Source organism: Chelonia mydas, chromosome 7 (genome assembly GCF_015237465.2).
Source record: "Chelonia mydas isolate rCheMyd1 chromosome 7, rCheMyd1.pri.v2, whole genome shotgun sequence".
NCBI lineage: Eukaryota > Metazoa > Chordata > Testudines > Cheloniidae > Chelonia > Chelonia mydas.
Window position 1 is genome coordinate 11,437,191 of NC_057853.1, and position 23,315 is coordinate 11,460,505.

At 43.9% G+C, this 23,315-nt stretch overlaps 1 protein-coding gene across 1 annotated transcript in view; it reads right to left on the minus strand.

Moving 5' to 3' along the window:
• PDZRN3 (PDZ domain containing ring finger 3) overlaps nucleotides 1-21,873 on the minus strand; it is a 198,240-nt gene extending 176,367 nt beyond the window's left edge. The window contains exons 1-3 of the mRNA XM_037904855.2: nucleotides 20,721-21,873; nucleotides 10,816-10,902; nucleotides 9,500-9,607 (exon numbers count right to left, since the gene is read on the minus strand). Coding sequence (XP_037760783.1) covers nucleotides 9,500-9,607; nucleotides 10,816-10,902; nucleotides 20,721-21,437 — 912 coding nt within the window. The 5' untranslated portion in view covers nucleotides 21,438-21,873. The remainder of the gene's footprint in view (nucleotides 1-9,499; nucleotides 9,608-10,815; nucleotides 10,903-20,720) is intronic.
• Nucleotides 21,874-23,315: the final 1,442 nt, after the last annotated feature.

Sequence of the window (23,315 nt, forward strand, 5' to 3'; positions counted from 1 at the left end):
AACTGACATTATCAAAGCCTAAGCACTTCCTGTTTTCTTCCCAAATGGTCTAAAGAGTTGTTCCTTCTGCTACAGACATTAACAGCTACACCGGAGACAAGACGTCCCGAGAGGGTCAGATTTTCCATTGCCTTCTGTAGTCTTTTACCACTGAACAAAGTGAGTCTAATATGGGTGCAAAATGCTACCACATCATGCAGATAGCATTTTGCAGTCACTTTACGGTTGTAGATGGCTAGACAAGGTTCGATGAAGTGGAAAATCAACATTAGAGAATGTATTCTTCCTAATCACTTCCTTTATCTCTCAAGTCTTGTTTTCTGTTACATAGCAGCACAAACAAAAACACAGATCCTGTTATGTAACTAACTCCTATACATGGGTTTGGAACCTACACCCCACCTAAACAACAAGGAGTCCGGTGGCACCTTAAAGACTAACAGATTTATTTGGGCATAAGCTTTTGTGGGTAAAAAAACCACTTCTTCAGATGCCTACACCTTACCTAGCGGCACTATGTAGAGGAGGAGAAACTTAGGATCCGTAGTTACTGTAGCTCCACGGAGCTACGCCAATTTACACCAGCAGAGGATCTGGCCCTTTTTAACACTGCATATTATTAAGGAAACCAAATTAAAAACAAAAAACCATGTTCCCACTAACTTAAAAGGGTTGTCCACTTACAATCACAGCATGTCTCTAGTTTATTCCTGGGTTTGGAGCTCCTTTTGGATGATTTCATTACCTCTTTTTAATTTAAAGATACCCACGAGGGAGATATTTATAAGCTTCTATGGATCCAAAATGCCCACAATGTGCACAGTGTCAACATGCTGTGGATTTTTATTAAATGGGCAGAGAATGCAACGTTGCCGGTGTACGAAAGGGGACTCATCACTGCTTCAGAAGTTACAGCATGAAATATACTTACAGCTGGGGAACTCCAGTCTCATAGTTGGAGAGAGGAATTTAATAATACAGTGAGCCCAACAGAAGGGCATTATTTTCTTTCTTTGCAGTACTTTGTTATTTTCCTCTTCTCAAGTTGATTTTTTCTGTTTGTTTGAGGTAAGAACTGTAGTACTACTCAAGATATTATATTACAACTCTCTCTCTTTTTTTTTTTTTAAATGTTGACCAGCACTCCATTTGGCTTCTCTCTTTGATTCCTCATCTCCCTGCCCCAACTTAGACTGCAACACTAAATCCTTCAAGCTAGAGAATAAATTTTTTTTTTTTTTTGGGGGGGGGGGGGGGGGGAGAGAAGAAATAGAGTGAGAACCAAGGCCTCATGTTTTCATCTGGACCTACAGAGTTTTCCCTTAAATTTGTTACTTTTCTCTTTCATCAGTTGCCAAGCTGCCCCATCCTGCCTTTAGCACAGACAGGAACATGCTGCTCCTTTCTGAGACATCATTAATAGACCTGGGCAAATGTCTCTACAACTTTCCTGCGAATATGCACAAAAATAAAGAGTTGAATGTGCTTCCGCTGTGTTAACAGCCCTTTGGTGTTCACTCCTCACAAACAGGCTTAGTGTGCTTGAGTGTCCTGGCAGGAACGTTCACCCAAACAGCCAATTTTAAGGGAAAGTCTGAAAACATTCCTAAGAAACACACTTGTAAGCACACATATCCACACAGGAAATCTAGTTTCAAGAGCTGAGCTCCTCCATTCATGGAACAGAAACAATACAATGGGACTTAATCACAACTAAACAGTTACAATTTTAAATTTCAACTAGTGAATACTTGCAATGAATTTCTCATGAATAATTTACAGAGCAAGGTGTATTTGTAAAAGTAATGGGTGAATAATTTCAAATTAATTAAAGAGACCTTCCAAGAAAATAGTAAAATTCTCGTGGGCAATTTGCAAACTGAAGGCTGAATTCCCCTAATACATTATTTTATTCATTGCTAATTATTTGCAAAGCAACAGAGCTGGATTCTGATACCCTTGCTCATGTTAAGTAGAAACTTACTCCATGACTGGTGACAAAAATGGGCCTCCTGGAGTATGGGTGACAGATGCTAACGCTTAGTCATTGCTGGTAGCTTTTGTACATTGCATTTTGCTAGGGTTGCTCTACTGGCGATTTATTCAGCCCCTTCAACTTGGAGAATAAGGGTCAGATTAGTTAGCGGTTGGTTGATTAGTTAGTAGTTACCCCTGCACAGTTCTGCAAGGGGAGGAGAGGGTGCAAGAAGTTCTTTTATCGCTCTCTGCGCACAATTCCATCACTGACTGTCCTGTGCTAGTCAATAGCTGGGACTCGGCTCCTTATCGAGAAAATGGTGCGTGAGAGGGCTCATGGCCACATCCTGCCTGCTCTTTTAGCAGAGCAGAGCTTGCATGAGGAAGCACCTACTGCACCTTGGAAAAAGGTGGCAGAGCAAAAGGTTTCGATGACATATCTTTCATTGGAGTTCACCAGTCTGAGGTGAGGAGTGAAATTCCAGTTGATCAACTCCCAGCCACAGCTGCAGAAAGACACAGGTACGATAGTATTGTGCATAGAGCCCTAGCTCCTGGAGTTATACGAGTACCTCAGAATCTCAGCTCTCATTTAAAATATAATCCCTCATACTTGCAGAGTAAATCTTAAAACCATGAATAAAGTGTAACGGAGCAGAGACACAGATTGACACAATAGCTCTGAGGGGCGTGGACTGCCCCAGCTCCAAGACCCACTGCTTTGGGGACCGTTGTCAACACTGCCCCAGGAAGGGAGAGGAGTGCAGCAGGACCAGCCTGCTCTCCCCAATAGATGCACACTTGCCACTCGGGTAAGTGCAGGGCACCCCCCTGCTGCAGCTCTCAAGGGGAAGGGATCTGTGCTGCTGTTCCTGGGCAGGAAATGTGGGATCAGAGCCGCAGAGGCCCCAAAGTGCTTTAGGCCCCTGCTCCTAGCCAGCGGTCATCTTCCAGGATCAGGGACCATTCACAGAGAAATGCCAGGAGTCAGCAAGGAATCCTACCACTCCAGATGAAGGGGAGGAAAGAGGAAACTGTCAACCCCCAAACAGCTATCTTATCCTCACACATGTTAGCAAGAAAACCTGCAACTAATCCAAATATCTGGGCTAGCAAATCACACCCTACACTAGGCAACCAGGTGAAACCCCTTTTAGCTCATTATAAAATTAAAAGAGCCCCTGCCTCCCAATCCTAGCTGTAGATGTTCCTCAGCATGCACATTTTATTAATACAGAACTGAGTATCATGCACTTGTGACCTTTCCTTCTGGCGAGTGATCCATCCGTGGGTGTCTGATGCAGCTTCCGCTGTGTTCATTTGGCTTTGGAGCACGTCCACAGGCTACATAGTTAACACAGCTGCCAAATTCCGTTTACTCCCTGACGTACTCTATGTAAGATGAGAAATGGCACGGCTATTGGAGCAGACCCTACGGGGCAAACTCCACCACTAGTCTCACCGAAGAACAAACGACCAAATATATCTACAAAAACACAGGACGGTTCGCTAAAATGTGTGAATACGCTTATGTGAAGACTGGTGATGAAAACCACTCAAGACATAATAAAAAATCAGTCCATAATTCATAGTAAATGAGTGTCCTTTGGGGGACGAATCAATCAAATCATTTCTGCACTAAGGCGCATCCCTGGCTCCTGAAACAACAAGCGCTCCAACAGACAGCACGCTACATGGGGCATCTCCTCAGCTGGGATACATTCTCATAGCTCTAGTGAAGCCAGTGGGGTTCCGACAATTGACACCAGCTGAGGATCGGCCCCCAATATGTTTAAAAGTATGCTGATGGGAAGTACTTATTTTTAGGGGATTTAATAAGCCTCCTACTTCCTACGCTAGTACAGAAGCAAAATAAACGGACTCACTAGCTACAGTCAGCAAAGAATGTCATATTTAATCTACAATCCTTCAAAGCAGATGTGTTTAAAAAATTAAAGTAAATTTGGCCTCTACCTAGCTGAGGAAAGATCACATGCTCATCTATGGAATGTGAGCAGGCCTTAGCTGCCATTTTGCTTCCATAACCAAAGCATACTATCTGATTATGGATAACTTCTAGGTGTCCCTACAGTGCCTACTTTCATCTCTTTCTTACACAGGATCCAAAACTGCTTCTATTGAAAATTCCCATTGACTTAAACGGGGAAGGAACCAGGCCTCTTATGTGCATGTGTTTGTGAATGTTTACGTAACACAGTCTCTTGCTACAGAACATGTTTAATGGAGCACTAGTGGTTTACTGTATTAAGTACATTAAACTATAATTGCTCTAATTGCAGTTTGCCTTGTATTTATAAACCACAGAAGTTTATGGTGTGAGCAAACAGAAGGCACAGCGGTCCTGCCATTAGTGTTACTTCCTAACTTTGCAAGTAAATGTGGAAGACCAGGAAGCAGATTTAGGCCAGCCATTGAAATTTACTTTAGAAGCAGATTTCTAGATAGAGGCAGTTATGGGTAAATTGAACACAGGACAGGGATCCAGGAACTCAAACTTCAAAAGCATACATAAGAACGGCCATACTGAGTCAGGCCAATGGTCCATCTAGCCCAATATCCTGTCTTCCGATAATGGCCAATGCCAAGTGCTTCAGAAGGAATGAACAGAACAGGCAAACATCGAGTGATACATCCCCTGTCGTCCACTCCCAGCTTCTGGCAATCAGAGGCTAGGGACACCCAGACCATGGGGTTGCATCCCTGACCACCTTGGCAAATAGCCACTGATGGATCTATCCTCCATGACACTGACTTCTTCCAGGAGTCATTTCCCTCTCCACCTCAGGTTCTCTCCCATCTGTAAAATAGGGATAATATTTACCCTACAGGGACAATGTGAGAATTATTAACTAGTTAATGTTTGCAATACAATTTGAAGATGTAAAGTAGTATGTATGCACCAATTATTATTTTTGAACAGATACTGTAAAACAAAACACTGAATGGCATTTTGCAAGGGGATGGGACCTGTATTTTCTTTATGTGTCTGTTATATGTAGTGTTAAACTCCTGAAACTTGCAGCATTCATCTAGGGCAGAGGTGGGCAAACTGTGGTCCGCAGGCCACATCCAGCCCGCGGGACTGTCCTGCCCAGCCCCTGAGCTCCTGGCCCTGGAGGCTAGCCCCCGGCCCCTCCCCTGCTGTCCCCTCTCACCCGCAGCCATGCCGGCAGCACTCTGGGCGGCGGGGCTGCACGCTCATGCAGGGCAGTGCATCTGGCTCCGGCTCGGCTCCCAGACATGCTGCTCTGAGCGGCATGGTAAGGGGGCCGGAGGTTGGATAAGGGGCAGGGGACTTGGGGGCAGTCAGGGAGCAGAGGGGCAGTTGGATAGGGGGGGCAGTCAGGGGACGGGGAACAGGGTTGGTTGGATAAGGCAGAGGTTCGGGGCGGGGGCAGTCAGGGGACGGGGAGCAGGGCGGGTTAGATAGGGGGTGGAGTCCTAGGGGATGGTTAGGGGCAGGGGTCCTGGGAGGGGGCGGTCAGGGGACAAGGAGTGGGGGGAGTTGGATGGCTGGGGGGGTTCTGAGGCGGGCGGGAAGTGGGAGGGGGCGGATAGGGGGCGTGGGCCAGGCTGTTTGGGGAGGCATAACCTTCCCTACCTGGCCCTCCATATAGTTTCGCACCCCGATGTGGCCCTCGGGCCAAAACATTTGCCCACCCCTGATCTAGGGGATAGGTCCTTGGTTAGCATTAGGGATGTGTACTTCATGGCATGCTGTTTCCTTACTACTATTGGGCTAAATAATTAAGACATTGCTCGTGTCCGTGATACACAAGCAGTTAAGAAATAATTTTCTAAGGTTACTGAAAAACTTATTTACTTGTTTTGCATTTAACTTTTTAAAACTGGTGAGAGAGGAAATCCAAACCCAACCTACATAAGGAAACCAAGCTTAAAATGATCTGAGACCTTTTTCAAAATCTTATCTTGGTATGAAACTGTCATGGAACAGCATTTGAAAGCAAATATCAACATAACAATAATTTACTATCAGTTATAAATAAACGCCACTATATTTGTCTCCACATCTTAAAAAACACATAATCCCTGCTCAGCAATTTGAAGCTTTTTGACAGTTTTGAAAATGAAAAATGGCACTCCTTTATTAACAGGCTCTTCAGAATGCATTTACAAGAAGACATGCAGATAGGAAAGGTTCCAAAAGAAAGCCGTGCAATTCACTTTTGATATAAATTGTAAATTCTCTGTGATCAGAGCTGTAATTAATTCTGGAGTTGCTGTGCATGCCAGTTTATGCTTTTGGATTGTTTATCACACTGAAATGAGAGTTCTTTTTAAAGGATTCAGTTTAAGATCATGCCAGCAATGTATATAAAGCTCTCAATTTTAAATGAGCAAATACATAATATTCTAGACTCTCGATACTTGAGTTACCATCTCTCCCCTGTGTTCTCCCAAGGCAAATGTCACCAGCTGAGATGTGTCTGCTCTCTGTTCCTAGGTTCCATCTAGATCCTACTGCTGTGCCCTCTCTGTTTGCAGAATCCATCTACAAATCTACCTCCCTAAAGGCAACCACCAATGCTAGTCTGTAGCTACCTGCAAAGGCTTTGTATTTGGGGCAATTCAAATTTGTTATTCTGTTTTCATTAGCTCTCCCTTATCTATTCTCTTTCCCCCCGGCTTTCATTTTGACTGTTTTTTCCTCTGGCATGTTTGACCAAGTTTATTTAATAAATATTCTGTGTTATCAGAGCATTCTATGCACAGCCAAGAATGATATAGAAGGGATAGATTTTTGCCACTCCACTTTGAATAGGACCTTACTCCACAAGCAGTCACTATGAAAACTATGAGAATAATTGCAGGATACGGTACTACTTAGTGTCAGTAATGCTGGTGAAATTGAGCCTCAAATAAACAAAATAAATGTTTAGAATCATCAATGGAAGATAACTTCAAACAATTACCTTATGGCTATGCCACCGACTATTGCTTTGTTAGGTCCAAGTTTTTACTGGCTATACACAGTTGTTAAAAATTAAAAAACTTCAATTTTGCAACATGATCTAAATATCCATCTCAAGGTGTTTAGATTGTGTAAACTGAATATGAAGGTGATAAACATGGTTCAGATGCTTTGATAATAAGTATCCTCTACCCCCTTCTGTATTAGGGCTATCACAACGTACGAAACATAGCTTACACAGAAAGCATGTATCTTAGCTTTGAAGCGTCAAACATTTGTTTAGGTTGAACACTCACAGGAAGCAAAGATGATAAAGCACAGGGACCATTTTGCTGTATGAACACAAAGCAATGTCAATGCTTTGGAAACTGTGTGCTAAATTTTGCCTAGAGGAGTGCAGACACTTAAGGGCACATGAATTAGTAATTCAGGTGTCCTGTTGTCAGCACAGCTGGTACACTGTAGGGCTAAGTGGTGCTTTTACAGTCTGCCCTATGGAAGGGGTGACACACAGATGCAGTGCCCCAGGAGCAGACCAGAGAGAGTCTCCTGCTCTTCCCTTGTTCTAGGTAGGAAGTCAGTTGCTTCATCCCTTCTGTGGAGCAGCTTACTCCCCTTATGCACCTAAGCAGCTGCTCCAGCACACAACCATGTGTGTGGGGTGACCAGGGCTCCTTCCCTGGAGTAGCCATACTCCTCTGCCCTCCAGGAGAGGACGCCGTGCAATGAATGAGGCAAGGGTTCTATGGAAAAAAAAAATCTATGTGCTCATGTAATTAAATTTTATATCATAATTCATATGCACAAAGAGGCTGAATTAAGGTTGCATACACCACATTAATGTTGGCGTTTCTTGACTCCTGAGTAATTGATTTTGAAACCTTTACACTCCTTTAACAAAGTTTGTGTGTAACTGTGTACAGTAGAACCTCAGAGTTACAAACACCTCGGGAGTGGAGGTTGTTCGGAACTCTGAAACGTTTGGAACGCTGGACAAAATGTTATGGTTTTTCTTTCAAAAGTTTACAACCGAACACTGATTTAATACAGGTTTGAAACTTTACTATTACATCTTAATTTAAACAAAACAAGCACAGAAAGAGTTTCCTTACTTTGCCAAATCTTTTTTTTTTAAACTTTCCGTTTTTTTTTTTTAGTAGTTTACATTTAACACAGTACTGTACTGTACACTCTTTGCTTCTCCCCCTCCACCCTGCCCCACTGCCTGATTGCATACTTCTGATTCCAAACGAGATGTGTAGTTAACCGGTCACTTTGTAACTCTGGTGTTCATAACTCTGAGGTTCTACTGTATTTAAGACAGACTTACCTACAGATAGGGTTATTAAAAATGTCATATTATTAAAAAATCCTAACTTTACAATTATATTTTGTTTTTCAGGAGAGATTCTATACAGAGAAGATTTATATGGAGTCCTTCTCAGAGTTTTGCAGACACTTTGTGGTTACATCATAAGCGTAACTTAAATCAGGGGTAGCACTTCTAAACCACTCCACAACTAAGTTCTTATCTTTTAATGACGATGCTACTGTGATTCTGTTCTTCTCCTCCATATTATAGTATATTAATTAATATTTTATACTCCCTAAATTGCGAATGCAATTTACCATAACAGTGCAGAAAACAGCAAATACACATTGTCCTTTGCCAATAGAAAATCCTTAACAGCTGTTTATTGCTCATTTGCAAAACATAAGAGCAATGGAATTCCATTACTTAGAGAAACTGACTGTTCCATGATATCCTTGGCAACTAAAGCTGTACTTATCTTTTTGAACAATAGACTCTTAAACTTTCCTCCTCATATGAAAATAAAAAGACAGTAAGGACACATTTTTAACTGTAAAATGCTCAGATCTGACTCTCAATAAATTGCTTTCTGTTTCATGAAATCTAACCCTGTTACCCCCCCCCCCCCCTCCAAAAAAATCACTCACTGCAACTTATGAAAAACATTTCAAGCAACCAACTCTTTAACAGGAAGGATATTTTAGTGAGGTCAAGACTTTAGGAAAATGAGATGAAATTCAGACTTGCAGTCTGAATAATATTAGGAGTCCAGAATAACATTAGAGAAATTACTTAGGCAAGTTTATAACCATCTGTACCAAAATTCTGGAACAGAAACTTTTGTCTTCTATCTGTTCAAAACATCTTGCTACCCGTGAAATGTCTTAGAAACGAAGCTAAATAAAGTTACAGTTTATACAATAGATATTCCACATGTGGTTTTAACTAAATAACTTACAAGTCTCCAATAGCTTTAAAAAGAAATAACTGCAGCATACCAAATAGATGCTAACTCCTCAAAAAGCCAGGCCATGTACATACCATCCATAATCTGGTTTCTATATTTAGATAAGAGCTCTACGTAAAGCCAGGAAGGTCAGCATTGACTCTAGTCAAACACATTTTAGCAGATATCTCTTCTAGACAACATTTATCATACTACATCTCTCCCAATTCCATACCCCACATTATGCCTTACAGAAGACATGAGATGGAACTTGGCCTATTAAAAAAGACTGGACAGCGTGTTCACATACCTCAATAATCCTGTCGTGAATCTGCAGCCCTCCTTCTTTGGCAGCAGGCCCACTGTCAATTATTTTCGATATGAAAATTCCTTCACTAGATGAGCCATCTTGATTGTCCTTTAGGGATGAAAAGAAAAATATATCATTGTACCTTATACTAGTTCTTATACCAGCTTTAATTTGTCTAAGGCTGAACCTTGTCAATGATGCAGCACGTGAGCTACAAAACGCTCCGTGCCAACCTAAAGTAATTAGTTACTATGGGCTAGATCCTTAAGTGCTGAATACCGACAACTTCCACTTAAAAATGCAACCAAAATCAGGCTTCTATTTGTTATCTCACTTTACACTGATAGTTACCTAAAGCCAATTCCTGAGAGGTGCTGATCCCCTCCATCATTAATTTGTGTAATAAGTATATAACGCAAGAGAACAAAGAGTTACTTTTTTCTATCCAATCGGAAACTGCAATGGAAAATGAAATAAAACTAACAAGCTATTCTTTATGTCCCAGTGGGCCTGCGCAATCAGCTCCCATAAGTGCTAACAGCATAGACTGATGATGCAGAAGTGTAGTTAAAATTTGTTAAGGGTGGGGGTTTGAGCGGAAACCGCAACCTTAATCTGCCAAGAACAAGCCCAAATTTCTGTTACATTACTGAGAGGCAAAGAAGCTGTTCTATCAAAGTTAAGCTGTTTCCTTTCTGAACTAACAGGACAAATTAAAATCCACCACCTGACCTAATTCAGGTCACATGATGTTGGATCCAGCTGGTCAACATCAAGGGGGAAAAAACAGTAATAAGCGTTCCTGTAAGAAGTTAAGTCCTGGTCACTTGCACAGGCAAACCTTCCACTGACATCAAGGAGTTCAGGACTGAGCAGACTGTGGGTTGTTTAAATTATATCCTTTCAGCAGTACAGTGGGCTGTTTAGTGTCTGATGGAAAGGATGGTAAATTTCTGAAGCTCCAACGGCAAATGTAGTTTGAAACAAGTTGTTAAAGGACCCAATCCTGTCAGCACTGAACTCATGGGAATACAAGAGTGTGGTCTGCAGGAATGGGCCTTATGCGCTTCAGCATTGTTTATGAAATCCAGATGTGACAGCATATCCACATCACTTAAGTGTAACTAGCTGTGATCATGGATGAAAAACAGTGATATGGGGAAAAAGGAGACACTCCATGTCAGTTTGAATATAAGGCATGTATACATTGAAACCATCTCCTACAGAGCCAAATATGTAGTCAGCAGCATTTCTTTCTCCAAACATTGATCTGCACGCTCTCCCTAACAAGAAAAGGCAAACACATTTTAACGTACCATACATGGCCGGCCACCAATAATATTAAATCCAAGAGAGCCAGAGTCACGATGAAGGACAAGAGTCAGTGCTTTAGTCTCTTCACCCTAGGAAGAACAGGTAAAAGCATTCAAAACATGTGCATATAGGCAGATGCTAAGATGAGTCATGCTTCCATCTAAATATTTAGTTTGCTGATGAATTCCAGGGGAAGCTGTTTATGGCCAGATTTTCCAGAGTGCTCAAGACCCAGCACTCCCATTGTTCCCACATTCCATCTATTCCATTGTTCTCAATAGGAACTGCTGAGTGCTGAGCTCTTTTGAAAATCCAGAATTTAAGATGTATGCATCATTTTATTTTGCAAGCTAGAGCAATGAGAACCCTTTGCTGTGTAATGTGGCTCAGGTCCACAGCCATAGCCTAATGGAATAAAAAAAATGTCCATATGCTATGTAGTAATTATAGCTATCTGATGTGATCAGATTTGGTGTGTGGTATGTAAAAATCTTCAGGGTCACCTATCGTCTGATACCTGCCCCCTCGGATTCTTTTGTGATTGATTCTTGGGACGGCATTTTTATGTTGCCACTCTTTGTCTTGCTCATTACATTATGTTGTCCTGAACTATGAGTGATCCAAAGCAACAGCAGACATGAAGTGTTATGAAACAGCAAGTCTCTTGTGACTATAGCAGGTAGAACTGAGAAAAAGCACCAGACTCCTAACGGTTGTTCAAAGTGAGTATTACAGAGAGTAATTCCTCTGAGATTCTAATTATTTCAGATCCTATCTATAAAGGCTTGACAGTGATAATAATAGAAAACGTCCTTCACTGAGAATTCCAACTCCCAAAATAGAAAACCGTACAGTAGCATGTCTCTGATTAGACCGGTAGGAATAATAGATATATTTTATGTAGAATGTGCAACAGAGAAGAGGTGAAGGAGATACTCCATTTTAACATGATCTGTTGTCCTGTCCTGTGTCCCAAGGTTGCTCCCAAACATAGGAATGTCATTGGCTTATATAATAACATCCTTTCCAAGGAGAAGTTGAAGCATTGTGATATCTCTTAGTTGTGTCAAATTATATGGAAGGCAAAATTAGATGCCTACACTGATAATGACAAATCTGAACCTTCAGAATCCACTAATTTCAGTCTCAGCCAAGTAGCAGTTAATAATAGCACCTTAGGGGTATGGAGGGGGGAAGCCCCCCACTTGTCTTTCTTAAGGGTTTCAGAGATGAGACTGTGCAGATATTCAGAGTGATATGGTGCGTGTCTAAGTATAGATAAGTTCTTATCAGAACTTGAACATTGCTACCTGTAGATTTCTTGCTTTAACTAAAAGATGAAAAAGTTATGAACACATAAGAATTTGAGGAAGTTACCTTACAAGTCTGGTTTTCATAACCAATTAACGACATAAATTACAACAGTTACTTAGCAACTCAATGCAGATGTTTTTAGTTTGTGTATTTTTATTTTCACATATCAATCTGAAGTGGTCAATCAAATGTCTAAATGTCAAAGCAATCCGATATCGCTGAATCACTCTTGCAGGGAAAAAAGCATCGGGGCCAAATTTTCGGTTGCTGTAAACTGACAGAGCTCCACTAACTCAGCAATGTGACAAAGGGACTCCAGCAGCGTACCCCTTTGGTGTTTTCCTGCAGCTGCCCAATAGCACCCCGTTAGTGGAACTGCATCAACATACACCCGCTGAGAATTTGGCCTATAATGTTCCTCAGTTGTATGTGCTCATTTTCTTTCCTGCAAATCACATAAGTAGATTGAGACCTGATCCCAGGAGGTATTGAGCATTCACAGCTCCCATTGATTAAAAGTGGATTTGCACATATGCAGCATTAATCAGAATCAGGCTTGCAGGGAGGAATGAAACACTAGGTGTTTTCCTAGAAATCTTCAAACCCAGACATCAGATAATATTTCAAGGAGAAAATTTTCCAGTCCTGTGAGACCACTTTTAAGGTCTGGTAAGTTCAATATTTGAAAGACAGGTATGCCATTGTCACAAAAGCAGTTTACCCCTCCTTTCTTTTATACTACTTTATGGAGGGAAATCGACAAGGTCAATCAAGAAACAATGCCCATACTGCTCTCAGAATGGTTGCTGTAATTAAAACTGAATTAAGTACTTTCATTACAACTCCTGATTTTGGGGTGGACATTATACTTTTAATACCAAGGAGAAAGGTGTCCACTGTTATTTTTCTCTTCCCCTTCCCCCCCCCCTTCTCCATCTACAGTTTGAGCTAAGCATGCAGGAGTATTTTGGAGCAAGCTGAAAAATTGTTTAAAAAAAAATGAATTTTTTCCAACTTTGTCATGAAAAATATCCTTGATAATTTTTAAATAACTCCAACCAATTCCAATATGAATCTGAATTCTTCCTGCACCATCAGACGTCACTTACAAGGTCTGCCATCCCTGTTGTCACTCAAGGCTGCTCTTTGCATGTCCTCATTGCTGTGTCCCATAAATTTTCCCTCTCTCAGTCATGTTTGACAGAGGGACTTCGGCAGCGTACCCCTTTGGTGTTTTCTTCCAGCTGCCCAATAGCACGCCTGCCGTGGCACATTCTCTGGCTTCATTCTTAAAATATGTTCCAAATATTTCTGTCTTCTTGTGTGTATAACTTTGGATGTAAGGAGTTGTTGAACTGTTGACCAGCTCTAATGGCTTTGCATATTTTGTCCACCATTTTTACTGCAGCAGAGTAGGATTATAGTAAAGAATTGCATATGGCAATGCAAAGTGATTATTCGACCATATGTGCTAAAATACGTAGGCACAAGGGACCTTGCAGTGTGGTGCTTTTATATTTTGTTACTTTTGCAGATTCATATCTGGGGCGGGGCTTTAAAAATCTTTTTATGTACATTAATGAAGCCATAAAGAGAATGATTCTTGTAGGACTTGGTGACTCTCTTCTTCCCTGAAATGTCTTATGTTCCAGTGAACCAAACATTATACAGTGACATGACTGGAGGTGTAATGGCCAGCATCCCAGCCCTGCCCATATCATCTGGTTCTGCAGCAAACCTGATGGTTCCTGGCATGCTGTATTCCTACACCTGAGGGCTTGTCTACACTGTGAAGTTGTCGACAAAACTTTTGTCTTTCACGGGTACTTAAAAAAGTCCCCCCGCGAAAGACAAAAGTTTTGCCAACACAAGTGGCAGTGTAAACGTGGCTTTGTCGGCAGGAGCGCGCTCCTGCTGACAAAGCTAACGCCACTTGTGGGGCTGGAAGTATTTTGTCAGCAAAAGCACCAAAGTGTCAACAAAGCATTTACACATGCTGACGTTTAGCGACAAGGCTGTGTCCACCCGGCCTTGTCACTAAAAGCTGCGTGGTGTAGACAAGCCCTGTGTAAAGCTCTTAAACATAATTCTGGAAATTACTGTACCTCCCACCTGAATATTTTGGAGCTAATAAACTGTCTCCTGCATTCTATTCTATATACTAGAAGCTTCCTCATTTCTCTAGTGATACTGTAGCTAAGACATTTCTTACCAACGAGAGAAACTCTACTCCTCCTGATAGAGGAATACAGGCTAACAAAACTATGCCAAATTGTACAGTCAGGGACATATTCTCAGAAAAATAATCTGCTTTTACAGCAGAACCTCAGAGTTATGAGCATCTCGGGAATGGAGGTTGTTCGTAACTCTGAAATGTTCGTAACTGAACAAAACATTATGGTTCTTTCAAAAGTTTACAACTGAACATGGACTTAATACAGCTTTGAAACTTTACTATGCAGAAGAAAAATACTGCTTTCCCTTTATTCTTTAGTAGTTTACATTTAACACAGTACTGTCCTGTTTTTGCTTTTGCTTTGTCTCTGCTGCTGCCTGATTGCGTACTTCCAGTTCCAAAGGAGGTGTGTGGTTGACTGGTCAGTTTGTAACTTCGGTGTTCGTAACTCTGAGGTTCAACTGTAGTTTTCAGCAGTTTGGTTGCCTTTTATAAAATTAAAATTCTGGAGGATACTGCCTTCATAAAGACCCCAGCACTATGGACCAGATCCTCCACTAGTGCAAACTGACAACTTCATTGATTTGACTGGATCTACGCTGAGGATCTGTCACATATCCATTTTACCTACCTATGGACTCCCTCTCACTGCAGTATCAATGCAGGTTTGAATCCAGTAAAATAAAAAGGGCATAGGAGTTAACATAAGGGACCTCTGTTCTCATCTTTCTGGATATTGGCTACTCGTACATTTTAAAAATATAACCCTCTGTGTTTCTGTTAGCGTGTGGCTTTTACGCTGGGCTCTGAAGGAGGTCAAACTTCAGCACAGCCTCTGGTTCGCAGGGGGTTCCGTGGCCTAGGACCCAGCTCCAAAAACACCGTGTTAATTCATCCTTGCTCATTTCTTCCCAACGGCTTCAACATAAACCATGTGCCTATATGCAAGGGCAGAATGCGACCAACCTTATCAATAGGTTTGAATGATGGTATGTTTCAGTGAGGACCAAGCACAGTTTAAATAGCCTGAGGTTTTCCTTTTAGATGTATTCAGACTTTGATGTATTCAGACTGACTTTCTTTATCAGATGAAATATTCATTTTGGGTGAAACATCACCACCTCCCCTTCAAATACACACGCACACAAAAGCCCTCGCCTCTCGCCACCTCAATCCTCATTGCCGGCCTCTCCAAATGCAAGGCACACTTCTTAGACCTTGTTTTCAATAATAAAAACACACAGCACAGCAGACATGAAATAAATAAATACATATTTAAAAAAACGCTCACACTTTCTCCACAAGGACGAAAAAGGAGAGGGGGGAGGGAGAACACATGCAAGTCATGTAACTTAATGCGCATCTGGAAGGTGCTCAAACACTATGTAGATCAGATGGTATTATAAGAACCTGAATAAAATAGAATAAAACACCTGATTAATTGGGTTTTGTGCAGAGATTTCTGCTGGGATTATATGTATGAAGGGGGATGGAATTCCCTTTTCCTCAGTGGATGGACAGTCCACAGCCATATTTCCTCCCATGCAGGTTTTTGAGCTACTAGATCTACATAATTGCAGCTTCAGTGGCTCTGTTCCCAGTGCACACTCCACGCCCCCGCCCGTATGACATTCTATTCAGACCCCTTCCACAGCACAAGGATCATTCTTTGCACAGTTGGCCTGTTTTTGATCCCTTAGTGCAAACCCATCATGATGGTCAGTTGGTATAGAAGTCCTTGTGGGCATCCTCAAACCACCATTTAATTTCCCCCTTGATTCATACTTTGAATAGAATGGAGAGAGGCATCTCTTCTATCTAGAGTGGTTCCACATCTCTACCGATGAGCGATAATTCAGTCTGGAAAGCCAGAACATTTATTTTTGCCTAACCTGCACAGAGAACTCAGGCCATTGTAAAATAAGTAGATGGAATAAATATAACGCGCGCAAACACATTAACACAGTTCATTAATGACCGTTCTATTTGAGTAATAACCTTGACCAAGCAACAGCAGTTTATAGCAAACATTTGAAGTATAAATAATAATAATAATGATAATGACAATGCATATTTTGACTGGGCACAGCTATTTCTGAACCTGGAATCAAATGAAGAAGTCAATTATTCTATACTCCTAAACCAGGTGTTCTGGGACCAGAAAGTGTCTGTCAAATATATGTGCCTTGCTTGGTGTTTATAGCCTCCATCCTCTGCTGCACATATTATGCTGGCATCATTGTCTGAATAAATAATCCAGGACTAAAAAAAAATCTAGAAGCAAGCCACATCCCAAATTGGTGCAACATCTCTTGTAGTAGGTGATCACCTTGTCAACATGGTCTTTTTCAAAAATCTCTAGTGCACAAAGAAGCATGTTTCCTGATTGTACTTGTTTTGACGCTGGGCAGACTGAAACTGTTAACATTGGAAAGTTGCCCAAAATGCCGTGAAAGACATGTAATTGACTGACCTCTAGACCACAAGTTTGTGGTGACACAACACCTTTTGGCTTTCTGCACGTTACGCACTGCTTCAGAAAACTGCATAACAGCCTTTTTGTAGCGGGGCTGAAAATGAACCCAGTCATGTTAGTCAGCTGCATCCAGAGATTTGATAAAAGTATTGCTGGAAATTACACACTGTGGACATTATCATCTATTTGTAACAGGACTGTGACATTTCACTCCATATTCTTTATGAAAATACGCTTATGATATGAATATGACATAACAGATGTATTTTATGCAAGATGGGTCTTATAAGATATCATTGGAAAGGTTATAATTTACAGAATGTGATTATCCAATTTGTATGCCTGTATCATTTCTGTATCTGAAGTTAGGAATATTGACTACATATCTGTATTTCAATTATGATACTCTGGGTGACGCCCACTGTTAACACTTCAGGTACAACAATGGAAAAGCCAGACAGGGCGGATGGCCCATCGGCAAGGACAATGGACTGTGAAAAGGTTTGGCCTTCCTGTGGACAGTCCATACTGCCACTGACTCATGGACGCTGTGATGCTACAGCATCAGGTGGTCTTGTCACCTGATACTAAATATTACCTGGGACTTCTTGTAACTTTCCACTGGAAGGGAAGGGGAGTCAAGTTTGGGAAACAAAGGATTCCCACCTTATGTAAATCCTACTTAAGAGTGGGAAGGAAGGCAAACTAGACTCCTCCTCTCCATGGACTGTCTGCCCCAGAAGAAAGACTGCCAAAGCCACCAGACTGAGACAGGGGTCTGGCCTGAAAATAAATATAACTGGAACTCTGAACCACAGAAACTTTGCAACCTGGCTAAAATAACATCTAGGGTAAGAAATTACATTTTGTAACCTGTTTCTTAAGTATATTGAGCTTAGCTTGCATGTTTGGTTTCAATTGCTTAGTAATCTCTTATATTCACTTAAAATCCACCTTTGGTAGTTAATAAACTTATATCTTGTTTACAATATAACCCAGTTTATGCAATTTCTAACGGGGGGGGCGGGGGTGGAGAAGTTGTGCATATCTCCCTCCACATTGAGGGAGGGGGCGAATTTCATATAACCTTTGGGTTTGTACCCCTTAAATAAGGGAGTGGACACCAGAGTGTTGGAGCTGAATCTTTCCAGAGTGGATCTCTGTCTCTCTGTGCAGTTGGGTGTGGCCCTGCCTGTGTGCTTGACCGAAAGAGGCTTGTAAACCTAGCCCAGCAGGGCCAGGTAAAGGGGACCCAGGCTGGCAGAATAGGCTGACCAGCACATCAGGTGACACCCCAAAAGGCCCCGTCGCAAGTACCTTTTCATAAAACTGCATCCCTAAATAATGCAACAGCAAAGTTATCAGCAGAGTGAGAGAAATTAAGAAGTACCGATAAGGGAGCAAAGGTGTGGTTTTGGATCAGATTTAAGATGACGCTGATGTGGTACAGAGATACAAAAAGACAATTCCAGATGGTGGGAGCTGTAGAGAAGGATTTCACATCAACTACAGAGCAAGAGGGGGGACCAGATGAGTGGAGGGAGCAGAGCAAGAGGGGGGACCAGATAAGTGGAGGGAGCAGGGTCAGGTGCGGAATGAGAGAAATGGGGGGAGGGGGAAGAGATCTATGAGTTAGGGGTTATGGTTGAGTAAATTCAAAGAATGCTTTAAAAAAGAGGCAGTTTTGATCTGACTTGGATCCACTGAGTGTGGGGTCTGTGATTTCTTTTACTAGTTTCATTTCGTTATTAGCCTGCATTGTCTTCAAATACCATCTACAGACTTAAAAAAGCACTTCCCCTATTGAGATGTTGTTGTTGTTTTCATCTGACAAACAGTGATCTTTTTTCTTCCCATTAATTTCTAATGGGGTAGAAGATTATACAAAAGTTTTGTTTTGTTTACATTGCTGTTTGACCATTAGCAGCAGCAACAAAGATGTCAGTGCAGCTCTCTGAACAGAGCTTGATAAGTTTGCTGTTGCATCTGTGGATGTAGTAAGTTGTGAAAAGCCCAAGATGTGTTCTCAGTGCTTTCATCGTGAAGTTAATTGGCTTCTTGGTGCTCCCCTCATGTGGAAGATTTGTTCTGATTAATAGTTTGGGGTCACTGAAACCCTGTGCTGTATAACTCTGCTTCCTGAAGAATCTGCTTCTGGTCATCTTGATTTTATCAGCAGCCCATTCCAGGTAGTTCAAAGTCAAGATAAATTTAAATTAGGTAAATCCAACTTTTGAAAACCCTATTATAGATGGTTCAGAAAAAAGAAAGCTCAAAGTCGATGGCCCGTACGTGGACATACAGTAGAAAGTCCGCAGTATTTGGCTTCACATCATGGAAAGTTCATTCCTCGCGGCTACTGATTGTGCGCAGTTGATTTGAGGTGTGTCTGTGTTGTGTAAGGGCTAATCCCAGTGACACCATACTGTGGAAAACCATATTATGGAAAAACCATTCTGAATGATTTAAGATTATGGAATGCTGGATCTGGAAAGCGCTGGGTCGCCAAAAGTCTTTTGCAAATTACTCTGTTTAGTGTTATGCCCAGCAAGTGGACTTCTGGTGATTCGCTATCATTGAGAGTCCGGAAATTCCCATTTGTGGTGTTTATAGGGTTCTTCGGGAAGTGGAATGAGAAAAGGGATTGTGACCTGGATACATGATCATCCTTGTAGTATCTTCAGATACTACTGGGCTGGTCCCATTAGAAATACATAGAAACAAACTGGCAGTTAAAGAGCAGAGCTCAACATCATATTTCAAATTACTTTTTTTGTTGTTGTTACGCTCACTTATCAAAGCAATTACTTAATGACAAGCATAACATTCCTGACTCTCTCTAGCACCCTACACGTCAGTTCCCCAAAACACATCAAACAGCACACATAACTCCATCATTCCCCAGGTTTCAGTGAAAAGCTTTACCTCCCAAAACCCTAACATAATAAAACACAGAGATGGTAGGAAACAATAAACGAGCTTAAAAAGAAACTGCGCGCAAACTATGTGGTGTGGGGAACGGCCCAGAAATGAGTGTCACTTTAACATAATCCATGACAAGAACTTGAAGCACTTTTTCAAAATCGCAGAGATAAACACGTTTCCGAGTAGCAGCCGTGTTAGTCTGTATTCGCAAAAATTAAAGGAGGACTTGTGGCACCTTAGAGACTAACAAATTTATTTGAGCATAAGCTTTCGTGAGCTACAGCTCACTTCACTGGATGCATTCTCACAAAAGTTTATGCTCAAATAAATTTGCTAGTCTCTAAGGTGCCACAAGTCCTCCTTCTCTTTTTGAGAGAGAAACATGGGAACTATATATATATATTTTCCCCTGGATTCTGATAACTCCCTCTTTCTTCTCTAAGGCCTGTTTCTTCAGTTGGTGGGGAGCAGCTAAGCTGTAAATATTTGCCCTTCACCCAGACCTGCCAGCTGGCTGAGGCTGCAGCTGACAGGCAAGGCGGTGGGTGAGGAAGGGGGAGAGGCAATAGGTCTCAAAGAAAAAAAGAAAACCTGATTACTTACCAGATCTGCCTCAAGGGGGAAAGAGAAGAAAAGTGCTTTCAACAGGGTGCCAGACTCACACACCCCCCCTCCACACCCACCCGGGAGCCCCGAAGACTGGCACTTGGATCCTTCCCCCCCCAAGGGACTTTTCCCCCACTAGTGTATCTGCCCCAAAGCTGTGCTCAACCCCAGGGTGAAGGATAAAACAAGCTGCCCAGCTGACGCCTCCCCAGTGGGGCGGGGGGGGCACACTCTCCAGTCCAAATCAGCCCCCTATGGGGGTGAAAGTCGGCGCGGAGGGGAAAGAGAGGGGGAAGGGGAAACGGAAGAGGGGAAGAGAGGGGTCACGGCGCAGAGAGAGAGAGGAGCCCCTGGAGGCGCCGACTCCCCGGCCGAGCCAGCGGGGCCCCCGCACCCCAGCGCCGCTTTACCTGGCAGGGCGGCGCGGCCAGGCTGCGGCTGAGCGAGTCGAGGCGGGCGCTGTACTCGGTGAACTTCTTCTGGTAGCGCAGCGCTGTCATCTGCAGCTCCAGCTGCACGGCCGAGAGCTGGGCCAGCAGCGACTTCTCCCGCTTGCCGGCCCGCAGCGCCTCCTTCTTCAGCTCCTTCTCCAGCCCGCCGACCTTCGCCTGCAGGCAGCGGTTGCGGCCCTGGAGGGCTTCCAGGCAGCAGTGGCCGCCGGCGCGCTGCTCCCGGTGGGTCAGCACCAAGCCGCAGCCCTGCTCGCAGACGCCCCCCGGCCGGGCCTCGCAGCTCTCCCGCATGTGGGCGTCCACGTCGCGCAGGTTCAGCACCGCGCCGCAGCCCGGGTGGCGGCAGCGGGCCGGCGAGTAGTCGCACCGCTCGGCGTGGGCGCCCAGCTGCTGCAGCTTCACCACCCGCCCGCAGCCCCGGGCGCGGTGCTCGCACTTGATGTCCAGCTTGAGGATGAGGCTCTTGAGGGGCAGGACGTGGTTGAGCTCCTTGGTGGAGATGCGCCGGCAGCGCACGGGGCAGCTGCCCTGCTGCACCACCCAGGGCAGCACGCAGCCCGCGCAGAACACATGGCCGCAGGGGGTGGTCAGCGGGTCCTCCAGGACTTTGTTGCACAGGTTGCACTTGAAGTCGGGGTCCACCTCCCCGCTGAAGCGGTCCAGCTCGAACCCCATGCTCCCAAAGCCGCCCGCAATGTGGGGCTGGGGCGGGGGGGGGGGAGTTCACACCAGCCGCCCTCCCCCCCCGACGAGGGGCTTCAGAGGGAAGCCCGCCCGGCAGAGATCCTCGGCAAGGATGGCCACCGCGCTCCGGGTTCCCCGGCGGCTCATCGGGGGCAGCCCAGACTGGCTGGCTGCAGGCTGTCGACTGCCTCCACGCGTCGCCGGAGACTTCCTCGCGAAGGGCTTGGGAGGAATCCTCGCTACCGCATTGACTCGAGTGAATGCGCACGGCTTCGCGGCGCGCGAGGTCTGGCCCCAGACCTTCCTTGGTCAGGGCTGGCAGCGGGTGCGATCGTGGGTGGGGAAAGACCCTGTGGCCCCAGCTTTTAGCAGGGGGAGAGGGGGCAACAGTATCTTTGTTGCCCTACACACACACACACACACACCAGTTTCCGGCTGCCTGGAGAGGGGAGGGAGGCAGCAGCAGAATGGGGGCCAGAGGACAGTGCTTGTGCCCCCCCCCCCGTGTTTTCTGGAAACTGGAAAACTGCTCTGTGTTCACCAGACATGGGGGTGGGGGGGCAGGTCCAAGGGGGGGCTTCTCGAGAAGTGGTACTGTGGAGAACTCAGGGTGGGGTGCTTGGGGATGGGGCAGGTGATAGGGGGACTTGGGAATCTGGGGGGACTGGCTCCAGGTCATGAGGGGACTTCGGGGAGGGAACGTGAGGGGAACAAACGTGATGGGGGCCCAGCTAGGTAGAAGAAGGGATATGGGGGAGAGAAGCGAGGTCCTGGGGTGGACTTTGAGGAGGAGTGACAAGGAGGGATGGAGGGAGGGTTGAAGGTTCTAGGAGAACTAAAGAGGGGGAAGGGAACCGAATGGGGACAGTTACAAGAGAGAAACTGAAGGGGTTCGAAAGGTGTGAGTTAGAGGCAGGCTTGTGTGGGCAGGAAAAGTCACAGAGAGGGGTGTGTAGTAGCCAGGTTCTGGGGAGGGGAGCTGGGTGTGAGGGACAGGCACCAGCAGGGCACTTAGGCAAGGGCTGTTTGTGGGGGAGACATAACCGGAGGTGGGAGGAGACACAATTTAGAGAGGGCAGGTACCTGAGTGGGTGAACTGGGAGTGCAGGAGTTGGAGGCTGGGGTAAAAAGATTGAGGTGTGTAGAATATATCAGGGCAGGACTTGTTGGAGGACAGGTGCTGGAGTGGGGGCTAGGGGAAGCAAACTGATGTGGGGGGTGTTGGGGAAGAGAATATGAAAGAGACTTGCTGGACTTGGGGTTGATGGGGGAAGCTGGAGCACTCATGTTAGAAAACCTAATTTTGATCTCTCCAAGAGATGAGTACAAACAGCACAATCCAACGGTACACTTGATATCTTTATAAAAAGGAACGTATTTTCTATGTTTGTGTGGTCTATTAATGTCCTATTAATGTCAATGGGAGTTATGTGTGTATAGGCCCAGGAAAGTTTAGTACTTTTGAAGTCTGTTTCCATCCAGAGATCATCTAAAAGCATTTCATATAGAGCTATAAAGTGCTAGGGAGGCCACACCTGGAGTACTGTGCAGAATATTGGGCACCCTATTGCATGTTGACACTGAAGAACTGGAAAAGCTACACATTAGCATTGCCTAGCTCAGATGGTAAAGTAGAATTCTCCCATAATTCCTGTCTACCCATTCCATTTTGATTGCTCTTTTAGTATGCCCTATTTTATGGTAAATTGGGAGCACAACTAGGACCGAAGGCTTCAAGATGACCTTTAGTATCCAACTATTATATCATGGTAGAATGGTTTTCTGAATGTCTGTGAAGATTATTTGTCTGGAACTGACCTTTAAAAAGTTGCAGCGTAGTAGTCACATCCTTATGTTATCATTTCAAAC